General features: G+C 38.1%; 1 protein-coding gene across 10 annotated transcripts in view; it reads left to right on the top strand.

The window, feature by feature from the left end:
• The window catches only part of LOC131231488 (mitochondrial Rho GTPase 1-like), a 145523-nt gene that overhangs the window by 118965 nt on the left and 11280 nt on the right, over positions 1 to 15278 (top strand). For all 10 annotated transcript variants that reach the window (XR_009164387.1, XR_009164386.1, XR_009164385.1 and 7 more), the window contains one exon: positions 5936 to 6086. Coding sequence is in view for 7 of the 10 variants with exons in the window: in XM_058227700.1 (XP_058083683.1) it covers positions 5936 to 6086 (151 nt within the window). In the remaining 3 variants the exon portion in view is untranslated. The remainder of the gene's footprint in view (positions 1 to 5935; positions 6087 to 15278) is intronic.

Genomic DNA, 15278 nt, shown 5'->3' with positions numbered 1-15278 from the left:
TTTGCCCCTTTCCACTTGGTCTCCGACAATGTTTTAAATAGTGTATAGCATATTGTGTAGCGTTCAACCCTCTATAGTGTAGCATAAGCTAAAAGATATTTCTATTTTTTATATATTAAAAATAGGAAAATTATGATAAATAGTAAGAATAAATATTAAAAAATGCGAAAAAGAAAAAAAGAAAAATGCCTACAAATGCTTCGTTTTTCTAGTAAAAGAAAGATAATCTAGATATTTAAATCAATTCAAATCACTATCACATCACTAACTTTCTAAGTAAACTACTTTAATTAATGATGTCTAATTAAAACCACAAGTCACAATTCATAAGTATAAACTATATTATAAAATCCCAAAGGTTTAGAGGTTTTAGTACAAAAGAAATGTCATATTCTCTAGACTCTAGATTCTAGAGATCATCTTCATCATCTAATAAATCGTCATCATTGTCATCCTCATCCATTTTGTCACCAGGCCTAGGCCTTTCATCATCGGCATCGGTATCGGCATCTACATTGCCTACATCATCTACATCGTTCACTTCATGAACAGTCTTGCCCACTTTAGTTATGCTATAGCTTCCAACTTCCAGAAAGAGATGTATTCATTGGTTTTTTTGTGAAAAAATGTGCATGAAAAACTTAATCTTAGAAGTTGGAAGCTATTGTATAACTAAAAGCACTTAATTAAATTGATTGCCTTTCTTTTATAAGTTTTACTAATGGAAGGGGGAGGATTTGGAGAACAAGGAGTTGAACTCGAACCACTAGATGTTGGTGGTAGTGCATTGTTGGTAGCTTCTTTTTTTTTTTTCTTTTTTTTTGTAAGAGTAATAATTTTATTAAAACAAACCAGCTTGCAACAACGAGAAGGAAAGAAATAGCACGAGTATCAAATTGTTGCTAGCTAGATCATTTGAATCTAGAATAGTTGCAATAGAACTAATATCAAATGCCATGTTTTGATCTTCAAGCTACGATGCATCAGTTGGGATTGGGAGAATGTGGTCTTCTTTCTCAGCAATCCACTCATCATCTGAAGCAATGTGGTCAACCAATATAGGATCCATTGCTGCCCTCCTCTTCGTACTTCTTTCCCTCAATTTCATATTATATTATATATCACATATACTGGAGAGTTTTTTTCTTGCTCTAGTCAATTTCTCCTCTTCATGTGAATCTGCAATACCATATGATGATTTATACCAATTATCAAAGACTTGTTAATGTACTAATTAACAAATTTAAAACATCGAAGAGTAGAAGAGTCACCTGCTCAAAAGTACTCTAATTTCTCTCACAGCCAGAAGCATTGCATGTGAAGCTTAAAACCTCGATTGAAAACCTCTTAAGTTGTGGTGTTCTATCTTCAAAGCGTGCTCACCAATTAGTTACACAAATTAATTAGAAATTGATGAAATGATTTCACGAATTGTGGAAATATAGTATCGATAAAAATGAAAATGTAAATCACTTGAGGAATGCTTTACATTATTGCGATTCAATGCAATCTCCTCCTATCAAATTACATGGCTTTATCCCATTGTGGGCTCTAGCCAAGTGATTCTTTAAGCGGGTCATGCCTCCCGTACATCTTTTTTTAGAGGTAAAAATAATAATTTACAAAACACATAATTTACATCTTTGACCACAAAATTTACAAAACGCATAATTTCTACGACCTTATCCTTGTGGATACTTGGCGACATATTTCCATGCAAAATCTCTCATTCCCGTCAGACATCTCCCTCTTTTAGTTTACTAAAAAAAAAAAATCACAATGGACGATCATTTTACCATAGTTACTGAAAAAACGGAACTCATAGATGGACAATGCACAGTTGACGGTACACACTACACTACACAGGACAACTAGTAAAAAACCAGTACACACTACACTATATAGGACAAACGGCAAAAAAGCAATACACACTACACTACACTACACAATTGATAGTTGGACACTACATAGTACACACTACACTACACAGTTGACAGTACACATTGTAGAGTGGTGGCCCACATGACAGATTGAACTGTTGGATTTAATGCCATGGCATAAAACACAATGCACAAATAACGAAACACAGCATGGTGGCCCATGTGATGGTTGGATGGGTCACATGCATGCCATACACACGCCACAATAGGCCCCACACATAAGAATGTCGAACAAGAATTCTATCCATAGGAACTGACCTCCTAAAAAGAAACAAAATGAAAAAGAACTCGTTAAGAGAGATTAAGGGGCAAGAACATACATTGGTTAGAGATTCAATCAATTAGAAAACTATTTTTTTGAGCTTCGTGTCCATACGTATGTGGAAAAGGGGAGAACTTGATTTTCCTCATTTGGGCTTTAATGCTCTTGAAAATACAACATATTGATCTTCTTGCAGGGTCAATTTAGTGGCAAAAGTCTCTTCTTCAATGGCTTTTTGGATTGAGAGAATTGCAAAACTTCTCTTTGGGTCTGGGACGGGAGCTGTGTCGACAACTTAGGGCTTTCGAAAGAAGGCTCTTCGAAACCCTCTCTTAAGTTCAGAGGTTTTTTTTTTTTTTATTTATTTTTTTATTATTTTTATTTTTTTAAATATGAGTTTGATGGCATTTATTACATGGCATAAGCTCTTAGTCGTACATGTGGAGGACCATTTCTAAATGGATAAGATTATCAAAAATGGTTAGGTGAATCATCTACACATTGCCACGTGTGCGAATGAAGGTTTGGATACCTCTACACATCTCCACGTGTGAGAAGGATGGGCCGCCACCATTATAAAATAAATGGATTAAACTCACAACAAAAGTTTGTTTTTTTATTTATTTAAATAACATACATTGTAGCATACGTTCACGTTATACCCCCCATAGCATACACTACAGGGGAAATACATTATTTTCAGCACTACGTAGCGTTTTTGCTATACTGCGTTACGTAACGTGCACTATACGCCAATGTTCGAAATATCGGTATCTTATTATGTATTGCATACTTAGGATACAGATACGTATCAGTTATCACATTGGATATATCGTTTGTATGGGGTAATTTCTCGCACTTTTGGGGAAACATGGGGAAACATTGGAAAAATGGTTGAATTTTTCAATGGAACTTCAGAGATTGTTAAAAAAGACCTTAATACACACTTTTAAATCATGACATCTCAAAAAAGAAGTGCACATAATAGGTTTTATTCGCATAGGGTCCTAGGCTATATTCCGTTGGACTAAACTAATGCAACTATATTCAAATTGAATTCATAACATTTAGAGTTGTATGTGATGATCATTTCATTAAACGCTCCTAAATTCTTCGAAATTAGTCTCAATTGACAACTAGTTGAAGGGAAATTTCGAAAAAAATATATATTTTAATAATTTTTTTATTATCAATTTTTAATTAAAAAATGCTTTTTATTTTCCGAAAATTTACAAGGACTTAACAAATTAGTACACTTGTTCTCTCATACATGCTTAATTTCATGTTTGGAGTGTAACATTGCAAGCAATTTGGGAGAAATTGAGGAAATTTCAAAATTTTCCCCAATCAAATCACATACACTCAAATTTCAAATTAGAGTTTATGTAATGATCATTTCATCAAATACTCCTAAATACTTCGAAATTAGTCTCAATTGACAACTGGTTGAAAGAATATTTTGAAGAAAAAAAAAGTAGAGAACATGAAGAACTAATGGATATCGAAATCAAAGCTCCAACTCTATGATTTTTCATGCAAAGCATGAAGAACCAATGGATTTGTAACCATTTGACACTAAGTTAACATAATTTCAACAAAAATAAAAAAATAAAAAAATAATCGAAAATTGAAAATGCTCATTGAATCGAACATGGGATATATCGGCACTACTTGTATGTTTCGTATTGCACAGGTGGAATACAAGATATATCGTGGGATATATCGGCCAATATACGTCAATATTTAACACATTTCTATATGCTACACCACAATGCTGTTCAAAACACAGGTCTTTGGAATGCAAACTATGTTAAATCTCCTCCATTTCATCATATCTGCTAACTCCATACTCCTATTTGTCAATGTTCCTATATTTGATATGTGACAAGATGAATTGTATTCTTCTAGACTAGCTTCTTTATTCATGCACGTCTAGAATGAGGTAGGAATCCTCGCCTACTTGCAGCAAAGGGGTGTTGCGGTGCGTCATTTCTAGGGGACGTGTTGGCTAACCCTTGCCCATTTCTCACTACAGTCGAGTTCCAATGTGGCGAATTACTTACAGGGAATGCCCTAGCATGAGTTTGGGCATGCTATAGTAAACAGTGAAGAACCACCCAAAAAACTCCACATTCATGTGGGGTGCATCCATCGTTTGAAGTATCGACATAACTACAAATTTCGTTGGCCAGGGATACAAGAACAATTTCAATATCGTTGATAACTGGAAATGCGGGGGAACATTGGGGAAATGAGAGAAAACAGTGGAATTTTTCAGTGAAACTTTAGGAGATGCAAAAATACACATATTTGCATATTTAAGAATAAAAAAATTGGAAAAAGAATGTATCCATAATTAATTTCCATTTAATGGGGGCCTAAAAGCATGTGTTGTCGTAAGAAATCAGTCCAACGAGCCCATCAATCCCATTTATCCATCCAACAATCTAAATATCCATAAATAATATCACTGATACACATTGGTGATACAAGCGACGCATGGAGTATACACAGTTGAAAATATTGGCAATACAAGCGACTTACACAGTCGAAAATATTGGTGTTATCGATACTTAGTGATACATCGTCAATGCATGGAATTTCTGATACTGCCAATGTTATCAGTATTGCCGAGCTGGAGATACAAATAATATCGAGGATATTTGGATAATTTCAGGGATACGAACAATGGGTGCATCTAATGGTTGGATCAACCTGATTTTTATGGCATACCTTTTTCATTGTGGGACAGCCTTCTGGATGGGTGAGATGTCATACAAACAACATGGTGGAGCCCACACACGCAATTGGTTAGATATACTAGTCGTGTGTGAGATTATACACGCACGCATGCTTGCATGCCCATATATAGTGCATTACCAACTGTCCACCTCTTTTAGGTTTAATTGGCAGTTCCTCCGTTTTTGTTTTTATTTACAATCTTTAGAGTATGAGATATCAGGAGTCTTGCAGTGCTATTCTTCTTATAGATGATTAAGGGCCTGTTTGTTTTTCAAAGAAATGGGAAATACCCGGGTAAATGGTAATAATTATTTCCCTACATAGTTGCCGCACACTTCCCCGTAACTGATTTGACGGCCTACTTTTTGGAGGTAAAAGTGGCAAATATTGTAAAACATTTGTGGGTCCCACCATGATGCATATCATATATCCACACCGTTCATCCATTATGTCAGATAAATTTATGATATAAGCCAAAAAATGAGGCATATCCAATGCTCAAGTGGACCACGCCATAGAAAAATGTGAATTAAATACTTACCGTTAAAAACTTCTTGGGGCCATTGTTTCTTTTGGTATGAGCCAGTTGAGTGTTGGATTTAACTCATTTTTCTCCTCATATCTCAAAATGTTGTGATAAAATGGATGGACGGAACAGATATATCATATACATCGAGATGGGGTCCTAAAATGGCCACTACTACTTTTGAACCGGTTTCCAAGAAGTGAAATCCCCGTGAATATTCAAACAGGCGAAACGGTAATAATCACCCATTTCCAGGGTATTTACCTTTTCCCGGTGACACGATGAAAATCAAACAGGCCCTAAGTGTAAAGAATTGCAGATCTTATGCCACTTCTCTACTAATCACATTATTCTTTAGTGTGTTTTGGCAATGAAGAATTTTAATTGCAGTCTCATTTGACCATCTTTCAATTGCTGATTTTATAGAGGAAAAGTATTGGTTGATATTAGATCTATCATTTGCAGTTCTGATGAAAATTCATGGAGAAAATCAATGGAATTGCTTGTGGATGTTGCTAGTCATGGAGAAGTTACAGGTTTTGGGATGCCTTGCCTCGTGGTTCCAACCAAGGGCGATCTTGACCCATCTCCAATGGCTGTACAAGATTCAACAAGGGTATGTATAATTTACACTTCGCTGCATCCTCAGTCACTTATATCTATTATCATGTTCTTTCTTATCACACTAGTGCTGATATTTAAATACTTACATTTGTCTTGGAGCAGTTCTAAGTGCCTCTAGAGGAAAAATCACTTTAAAATGGCGACACAAGTTGGTCCTGTTTTTAGAACAAGACTAAGGGCACATATTTTGTATGATTAATTTCCATACAAAAACATTTTTCCCACCAACATGCCCCTTGAGTAAGACATCCACACCATGCAAAGGTGAACTACGCATTTTGACTTAATGTAGAACCAACAGTCTTACTCAAAGGTATGGTTCACCTAATAATTGTATGTACCCCATTCTCAAGAAAAATGGTTTTTGTTGTGGGGCCTATTGTTTACAGGGGTCGAATGTCCCAGACAAATGGCACGTGGAGGGAAAGATTTGCACGACAAGTATCATCGGGCTAACTGTGTGTGATAATTCACTTTTTGCAAATAGGTCTGTTGAACCCCACGTGTGCACTAAGCATTGTTGTCAAAATCCAACAATATATGAATTACGAATTGCTATACGGTGTTAGTCGAATCGTAAGCAAAACAATTTGAATCCCACTTTTGAATCCCTTTCTGGATGAATCCTATGATTCTATAATTTGAATCTACAATTTAGTATTCAACTCCCGATTTATGATTCAAGTTTTACTTGTTCTCTTCTTTTTTAAATTTTATTGGGCTTCCATTTGATGTTTTTAAATTTGTAGGGGCTTTAAGAATCTTTTTAAATGTGTCAAAAAAAAATAAAATTCCATAAGAGAAAATTGTGGAGCTTTCTTATGTGTTGTCAAAACACCAAATTGATCCGTGACTTATCGGGAATCTATTATGGATATTTGTAATCATATTTACCGTTTTTATTGTATTAATGGTGTTTAGAATTTGACTCTAACTTACAAATGTATACTTATTTTATTTTATCCACATAACTTAAATTCAAATTGTTTTCCCAGAGTTTCATTATGTGATTTTAAACTCAAAGCTTTATTTGATTCTTTTTATAATGATGAAAACTCATAAAACATCTTTTTGAAGGCCTCATTAGGAACTTACAGTATGATTTTGACTTTATACATGACCATTGTTCAAAGTATCCCCGATATTACCGAAATATCCCTAATATTATCCATATCTCCGGCTCAGCGATACTGATAACATCGGTAGCAATATTGATGACACTACTAGTATCAGAAATTCCAGGTATCGACGATGCATCTCTAAGTTGCACAGAAGATGGCGCATCGTTGGAGAAATCTGGAAATCAAGGAGAAGATTTATACATCATTTCCAAATCATACAGTCGACTCTTCATCCCAACATCATGAATTGGGTTGGTGGTTCATTCTCGAGGATAAAGGAAAGCAAAAATTCGAAGCAATTGCAGGAAACCTCCTCGGAGAAGAGAACCAAAGAGATGGGTGGACCACGATATCCAGAAAAAAGAGATTCATAGTTGGACCAGAAGATCTGTTGCATTAAAACTTTCTAACAATATTCGTGGAGAATTCCCCCCATCATTGGAGTGCCAATCATATTCTCTGAGCCTTCCGGAGATTTGGCAAAGTTATGGAGTTAGTTATCCCGAGGGATAGACAAAGAAAAACTTCGAGGGGCTTCCCATTCATAAGAATGCAAACCGAGGAAGAATTAGGTAGGGCGGTTCGCGAGATTAACAACCAAATATTTGACGGAAGAACTCTAGTTGTGCAGAGAGCTTGCTTTGGACCGATAAAGGTGACAGACATGCCCCGTGCCGGAAACAAGGAGTTGGTTGGAACTCCAAATCCAGATTTGCAAGGGGGTTTCAAATCGAAGAGGGGTTATCTCTGGGGAAAGAGATCCAATTGAGAGGGGCAGGCTCAAACCTATATGGATTCCTAAATCCTTTTTGGAAGCAGTGGAAGGACAACCGATGCATGGTTAAGAGGAGGTGGAAGTTTCTAGACCTTCAGTGTCCCGTAGTGATTTCACTGTTCGGGCATGGAATGAAAACATGGCAGGGAATTGGGTAGTGAAAGTAAATTCCGACCAGTGTTCGAAATATCGGTATCGTGTTATGTATCGCTTTCTTGGGATACGAATACGTATCGGTTATCACATGGGATATATTGGTTGTATTGTGCAATGTATCGCTGTTGTTCGAAACATGGGTAAACATTGGGAAATTGGTTGAATATTTTGATGAAACTTCGGTGATTGTTTAAAAAGACATCAATACACACTTATAAATCAAAACATTACAAAAAACAAGTACACATAATAGGTTTTCTTTGTACGGGGTCCTAATCTATGCGTTGTCTAACTGAATTGATGCAAGTATATTCAATGTCTATTCATATAATTTATAAATGTAAGAAGGCGTGTGGAAACACAAGCAATACATTCAAAAGCAAAAGAAGAATCACTAAATTAGGTTACAAACATTTTTAATGTGATGTTCGAACACAAAGACTGCAAACGATTTGTAAGAAATTGGAAAATTTTGATTTTTTTTTCAACTTTTCACAACTCGGCCCATCTCCTCCAAATCTCGAAATAGAAGCTCCCAATCCATGATTTTTCATGCAGAAAATGAAAAATCATGAATTTGTAACAATTTGACACTAATTCAACATGAATTATAGAAAATAAGAGCATCGAAATTCGAAAATGCTCACTAGATCGAACATGTGGAATATATCTCACTACTTTTGCGTTTCGTATCGCAAAGGTGGGATACAAGATACATGTGGGATATATCGGCCGATATCGTCGATATTTAAAACAGTGATTCCGACATATTGAAGAGAACCCGGAGTTAGTTTGCAAATGCACTTTTAGTCATCTTTAGAATAGGTGCTTCCATCTCGGAAATCAAAAGTTGGTAGCCTGCTGCAAGCTTAAGGATGAGGATTGTATTTTCAATCCTCTTGGGGAGGTCAAGCTCTGGGTATTGTTAAGGACCGATGCAGATGTATATTAGCGATTGCAGTGGCTGCCTCGTTCAACGATGGCCCTGTCTTGGAGGTCCATAGATGGGTAGAAAAATCTATGTTTGGAGAGAGTAATGTATGGTATTGTTATGGGGAACCCACTCATACTTTAGGTAGAAGAGGTTTTTAGGGCTCTCAGATCTTGCCTTGGAGATATCATAGCGCTAAACCCAAACACCATTAACAACGAAGACATCAGCGCTGCAAGGATTTGTGTAAGAAGAAGATGTGTCCGGATATATCCAAAATCGATCGATCTATGGATTGGAGAGGAGAAAGTGGTGGTGGGGCTTATAAGAGAATTCAGCTGGGGAGTTCCTTGTAGATGGGGCGAAGAATGGAAGAGGAGGAAGGGCTGAGTCATCTCAGTTGTTGCGGATAAGGGTGATGAAGGTGAAGAAGGTGCTTGGCTTTAGTGCACTTGCAGTACACCTGCACAAGTCAACATCTCTGGAGGAGATTCGTGGCAACAAATGCTTCATCCGGTAGGCTTGGGAGGACACATACCTCAGGTATCTGTCGACAACAACGTATCCAAAGCCAATTCTATCCTTGTAGAGGTTCGGCTCGTACTCGAGCTGATGGCTCGGAAGGAGGCTTTGCCTTGTTTACTGGCTTCGATATCAAAGAAAATGAGGTCCTTTCGCTAATGCCGAGGCCAATTCGCAAGCAAGCTTCATCTGCGACGTCAGTCTACAGCCTTCCTTGTCCCCATCTCACCATCCTAGCACTACACCTGTTTACCTTACTGAAATCAACGAGACATGTCTCCCAAACCTCTCACTCGACTACAAAGACCAAGCACATGTGAGTTCCACCATGATATGGCACTCATGCCATCTCTAGCACATGTTCCACCTAAAGTATAGATCTTGACACTGTGTTTTGAAATGATGGAGTATTTCTTCAAGCTCCAGATCGGCTGTCTAGCATAGAAACCACTTCTCTCACCCCAGGTTGCTACTCTCCTCTCCTCCCTTTGAGTTCTGGTCCTTTCGACCACTCTTCTTGTTTAGAAATCTGGGCATCCTCTCCAGGCACACAAATGGTTATTCAGATCAGTGACAGATCTCACCTAGAGGGGGACTTGAGCCTTATCCATGATGAAAACACCAATTTTGAGGTTTTCAACAATGCGCTGGATGTCACTCCCCTTCAAACAGCCAGGGAGATTCCAATCCAAGCTAGCAACCCGTCTTCTCCTTTTTTCCTCGATGAAATGCTGGATTCCCAGGTTTCCGTCCCTCTGGCAGAAGTTGAAAAGGAATGGTATAAGGACATGCTTGGCCATGTGGGGAAATCTATTAGCTTGTCATTCAGAGCAGAAGATGACGACGTGCAAGCTTTCATGAAATTTGTTGAGGAAAGAAGTAAGCAAAAGGCGAGGGAGATTAGTAGACAAAAATTTAAGCCTAAGTTCCCTAGGGCTGGAGGGAACTGATGAGTCTCGGAAGGCCAGCTATCTTTGATATTGTCAGTAAAAGTTGCGACAGTTGAAAGGGGAGGGAACCCTGACAAGTTCATCAATGAAGATACTTTGCTAGAACATCAGAGGTATGGGGAATCTCGATAAACGCGGTCAACTAAAAGAGGTATGTAAAAAATACAAAATTCAGATTCTGGCACTGCAAGAAACAAAGATGTTTTTGATGATAATATCCTTCACTCTGTTTGGGGAATCAAAAACCTAGTATGGTTAGCTTTGAATGCAGAAGGCTCTGCTGGAGGTGTTCTAGTCACATGGAATAAAGATTAATGGAACTCGGAGGACTGCCACATTGGATCATTCTCGGACAGATTCGTGATATCCTTCCTTAGACTGGGCCGACGATTACCATATGGCTTCTCTTCAAGCTCTTCCTCAGACAACTTTAGATCACTGTTTGATCCTTCTCAAAGTCAAGGAAGATAGCTGGGGTCCTAAACCATTCCGATTCGAGCTCGCATGGATGGAAGTCGACAATTTCACAGAGTTGGTAAAAGAATGGTGGCGCAAGTTCGTAGTTGCGGGATCAGCCGACAACAAATTATTCTAGAAAATGAAATTACAAGGCCAAATTGACAGCATGGAAGAAGGAAGTTTTCAGCAATGGAGCAGAAAAGGTTAACACCATAATAAGTGAGCTTCATGACAAACATCAAAGAAGAAGCAGAATCTCTATCTGCAGAAGACCAGTCCAGACAATTTGGTCTCTATCTGCAGAAGACCAATCTAGACGACTTGCTCTTTCTACTGAAGTTACTAGATTCCTTCAACAAGAAGAAATATTGTGGAGGCAAAGATCAAGAGTCATATGGTTCAAAGAAGGTGACAGAAATACACGATACGGTAGGCTTTCTGTTTTTGGATAAGGTAGGCTTAGGTTACTTGAGGGAGATTTAGCTCCAGCTCTCTACACGATAGATGAGGTATCAATCATTTTGTGATGTGGCTGATGCCCACTCAAAGCCTCTGTAAATCCCCTTCCGTTTTAGAAATATATACTATGGAATTTAAATTCAAAAATAAAAAAAATTAAAAAAAAAAAAAGTGACAGAAATACCTCTTTCTTTCATCGTATAGCAAGTGCACAAGCTAGAAATAATCACGTTCGCAGAATCTTAATTAATGGTACCACCTTATACGACAAGGATCAAATATGCGAAGCCGCGGTTGATTTCTATGCTAATCTACTATCAAGGGAAGTTTGGATGTGTCCAAGCCTGGACAATCTAGACTTCTAGCAAATATCGGAAGAAGATAAGATCTCCTTGGAAAGACCGTTTTCACAAGAGGAGACTGAGGAGGCTATTGATGCGTTGGGAAATGACAAGACATCTGGGCCAGATGGTTTTCCTATTTTCTTCTTCCAAATGTTCTAGGACAGTGCAGAAAGATGTGGTTGATTTCATCCAGGAATTCTATGACAGGGGCTGCATTCCTAAGTCCTAACGGTATGGGGGTTACTTTCATTGTCCTTATTCCTAAAAAGGAAGGAGCAGTATCGTTTGGAGACTATAGGCCTATTAGCCTCATTGGAAGGCCATACAAAATCCTGGCTAAAGTGTTAGCAAGCAGATTCAGAAGAGTACTATCTTCAGTCATTGTGGAAAACCAAAGTGCCTTCATTACAAACAGGCAAATATTAGACAATGTACTCTTAGCCCATGAATGTATCGACTCTCGACATAAGGAGAGAAGAGGTGACGTGGTATGCAAGCTCGACATAGAAAAAGCACACGACCATGTTGACTGGGGCTTCTTGGAATATATGTTGAGACAAATTGGGTACAGAGCCAAATGGGTAAATTGGATGAGGGTATGCATGTCATCTGCATCTTTTTCAATTCTAATCAACGGAACACCAAAAGGATTTTTCAAGGCATCGAGGGGTCTAAGGCAAGGGGACCCATTATCCCCCATTTTATTTATAGTTATAGCATAAGTGCTTAGCAGGATGCTCACCAAGGGTTAAGAGGTGGGACTTATATCGGGCTTCCGTGTTGCTAGTCCGGCCCCATCACATCTCATTTTCAGTTTGCGGACAGCACATTACTATTTATGATGCAAAGGTGGACTAGATCGATAACCTCTGGAAAATCTTAGGATGCTATGCATCAATGACTCTACTGAACACTTGTACCCATCTAGGAGTAAACCATGAGTTTTATCATACTCAATCTGGGTGGGCTAGCCCCACCATGATGTGTCATATCGGTTTCAATGGGCGTATCAGTGCCCGTCAAAACCGATACTTGTATTGGCCTAAAGGTCTTTTTTTAAAGATTAAAAATATTATTAAAGCACAAAAGCAAACCACAAACAATTTTAAAAAAAAAAAAGTGTTTAACAGAAAGAGCTGAACCCAAAACCTAGAAACCTATACAACTTGAAACACGGCCTAGAAGGCAACAAAACAGAAAGCTGAAAAAAGCAACATAATCAGGCCAGGTTGTCCAGCTGATGAGAGATCAACATCCAATCTATTGGGAAAAGACCAAACATCCAGAGTTTGCTACCAGCCGCTAAGCTTTGTACCACAAATACCACCATTCATCTTATCTTGCACCTCACATATGTAATGCACTCCACATATGAATGTGCCACATGTGCCACATGTGCCATCATCCATTTTCAATTACTCCTAATATGCCATGTGTCATTGGTGCCAATGCTTCAAATGCTGCCATCTACTTTTAGTGCCTATGTGTCAAATGTGCCAAATGCATGTCTTGTGCCACATGTGACACCATATACCTTCAAGCACCTCACATGTACCACATGTGCCACAATTCAACTTTTGTTAACAATCTTAATTAGATGGAAAATCAAGATTAGGGCTTTTCTCTTCTCCACTATTTATATTAATAAAATAATAGATATGATAGTTTGCAGGACCACCCAAAAATACAATATTCCCTCTTTCTAACACTCCCCCTCAAGTTGGAGCGTAGATATCGGTCTTGCCCAGCTTGGAACTAAGAAAAGAAAACTAGGCATATAGTGAGGCCTTAGTAAAGATATCTGCAACATGTAACTTGGACCAAATATAGCCTGTGGTAATCTCATTGGAAGTAAATTTCTTTCGGATAAAATGGTTATCAACCTCTATATGCTTAATCTTCTCATGGAAGACTGGATTAGTTGCACTGTGGGCCTCTGCTTGATTATCATAATAGTGCATCATAGTACCACTTGCAAATAAATGAAGCTCTTATAATAAGGAATTGAGCCATAACGGCTCACAAACAGCATGACCCATGGCTTTGTACTCGGACTCTGCACTGGAACGAGCCCCGACATTCTACTTCTTACTCTTCCAAGTGACTGGATTTTCTCCAACAAAAGTACAGTATCCTAAAGTAGACTGCCTATCCATGATGGAACTTGCCCAATTAGCATCATCAAATGCCTTTATATGAAGATGACCATTAGCCCGATATAAGATCCCCTGGCTAGGTGCTTTCTTCAAATATCTGAGAATCTTGATGATTACCTCCCAATGTGGAATACTTGGCTGGTGCATGTATCTACTCACAACGCTAATTCAGAAGGCAATATTTGGCTGAGTGACTGTGAGATATATCAACTTTCCAACCATCCCCCTATATTTACTTGGATCATCAAACAACTCTCCCTAATCATCCAATAACTTTCCACGAGTCTTTATAGGTGTATCAGTTAATCTACACCCAAGCATGTCGGTCTCCTTTAGCAAATCAAGAACGTACTTCCTTCGAGAAAGGTTAATCCTAGACTTCGATCTAACAACTTCAATCCACAAGAAGTAGAAGCAACCCCAGATCCTTTCTGAACATGCTTTTGGAGATACTTCTTGAGCTCAAGGATGCCAGATTTGCTGCTCCCTGTAATGACGATATCATCAACATATACAACCAATGCTATCATGCCCTTATCACCGTGTTTCATGAAAACCAAGTGATAAACCTTACTTTGATAGAAGCCATAAGTAAGCAACACCTTACTAAATTTGTCAAACTACGCCCTCGGGGATTGCTTTAAGACGTAAATCGCTTTCTGAAGTCTACATACTCTGCCAGTCTCCCCTTGGAGCAATGAATCTAGGAGGTTGCACCATGAAGACATCCTCAGCTAAATCCCCATGAAGAAAGGTGTTCTTGATGTCCAACCAATAAAGAAGCCAATCCCTGTTAGCTGCAATTGATAGCAACACTTGAATAAAGTTTAGTTTGGCCACAGGAGAAAAAATCTCTTCATAATTAAGTCCATGGGTCTACGTATAGCCCTTAGTTACCAAAAGAGCTTTGAATCGCTCAATAGAATAATCTGGATGATAATTTATGGTGTAAACCCATGTTAAACTTGTGCCACATGCCACTATCTATCTTCAAGCATCCACATGTGCCATGTGCTAAGTTGGCACGTGCTAGAGACAAGCTAGAATATATATATATATATATATATATATATATATATATATATATATATATATATATATATATATATATATATATATAGGAATGCTCACCTATGCACCTGTTCATAGCTAGTTTCATGTGAACCTCAACATCATTCGTTGGATTTGGCAGACGGTTGAGATTAAAAGGGTTTTGGCAGGCATGCCTCAAAACACTCAGTAATATTTGCAATCTCCCAATTTCATTGCCGAATTTACCCGTATCTCTTTAGCTTTCCCTCTTTGCCTTCA

The sequence above is a fragment of the Magnolia sinica genome, chromosome 17 (genome assembly GCF_029962835.1).
Source record: "Magnolia sinica isolate HGM2019 chromosome 17, MsV1, whole genome shotgun sequence".
Classification (NCBI taxonomy): domain Eukaryota; kingdom Viridiplantae; phylum Streptophyta; class Magnoliopsida; order Magnoliales; family Magnoliaceae; genus Magnolia; species Magnolia sinica.
The sequence above is the reverse complement of the archived record's forward strand: the minus strand, read 5'-3'. Positions and strand labels throughout refer to the sequence as shown.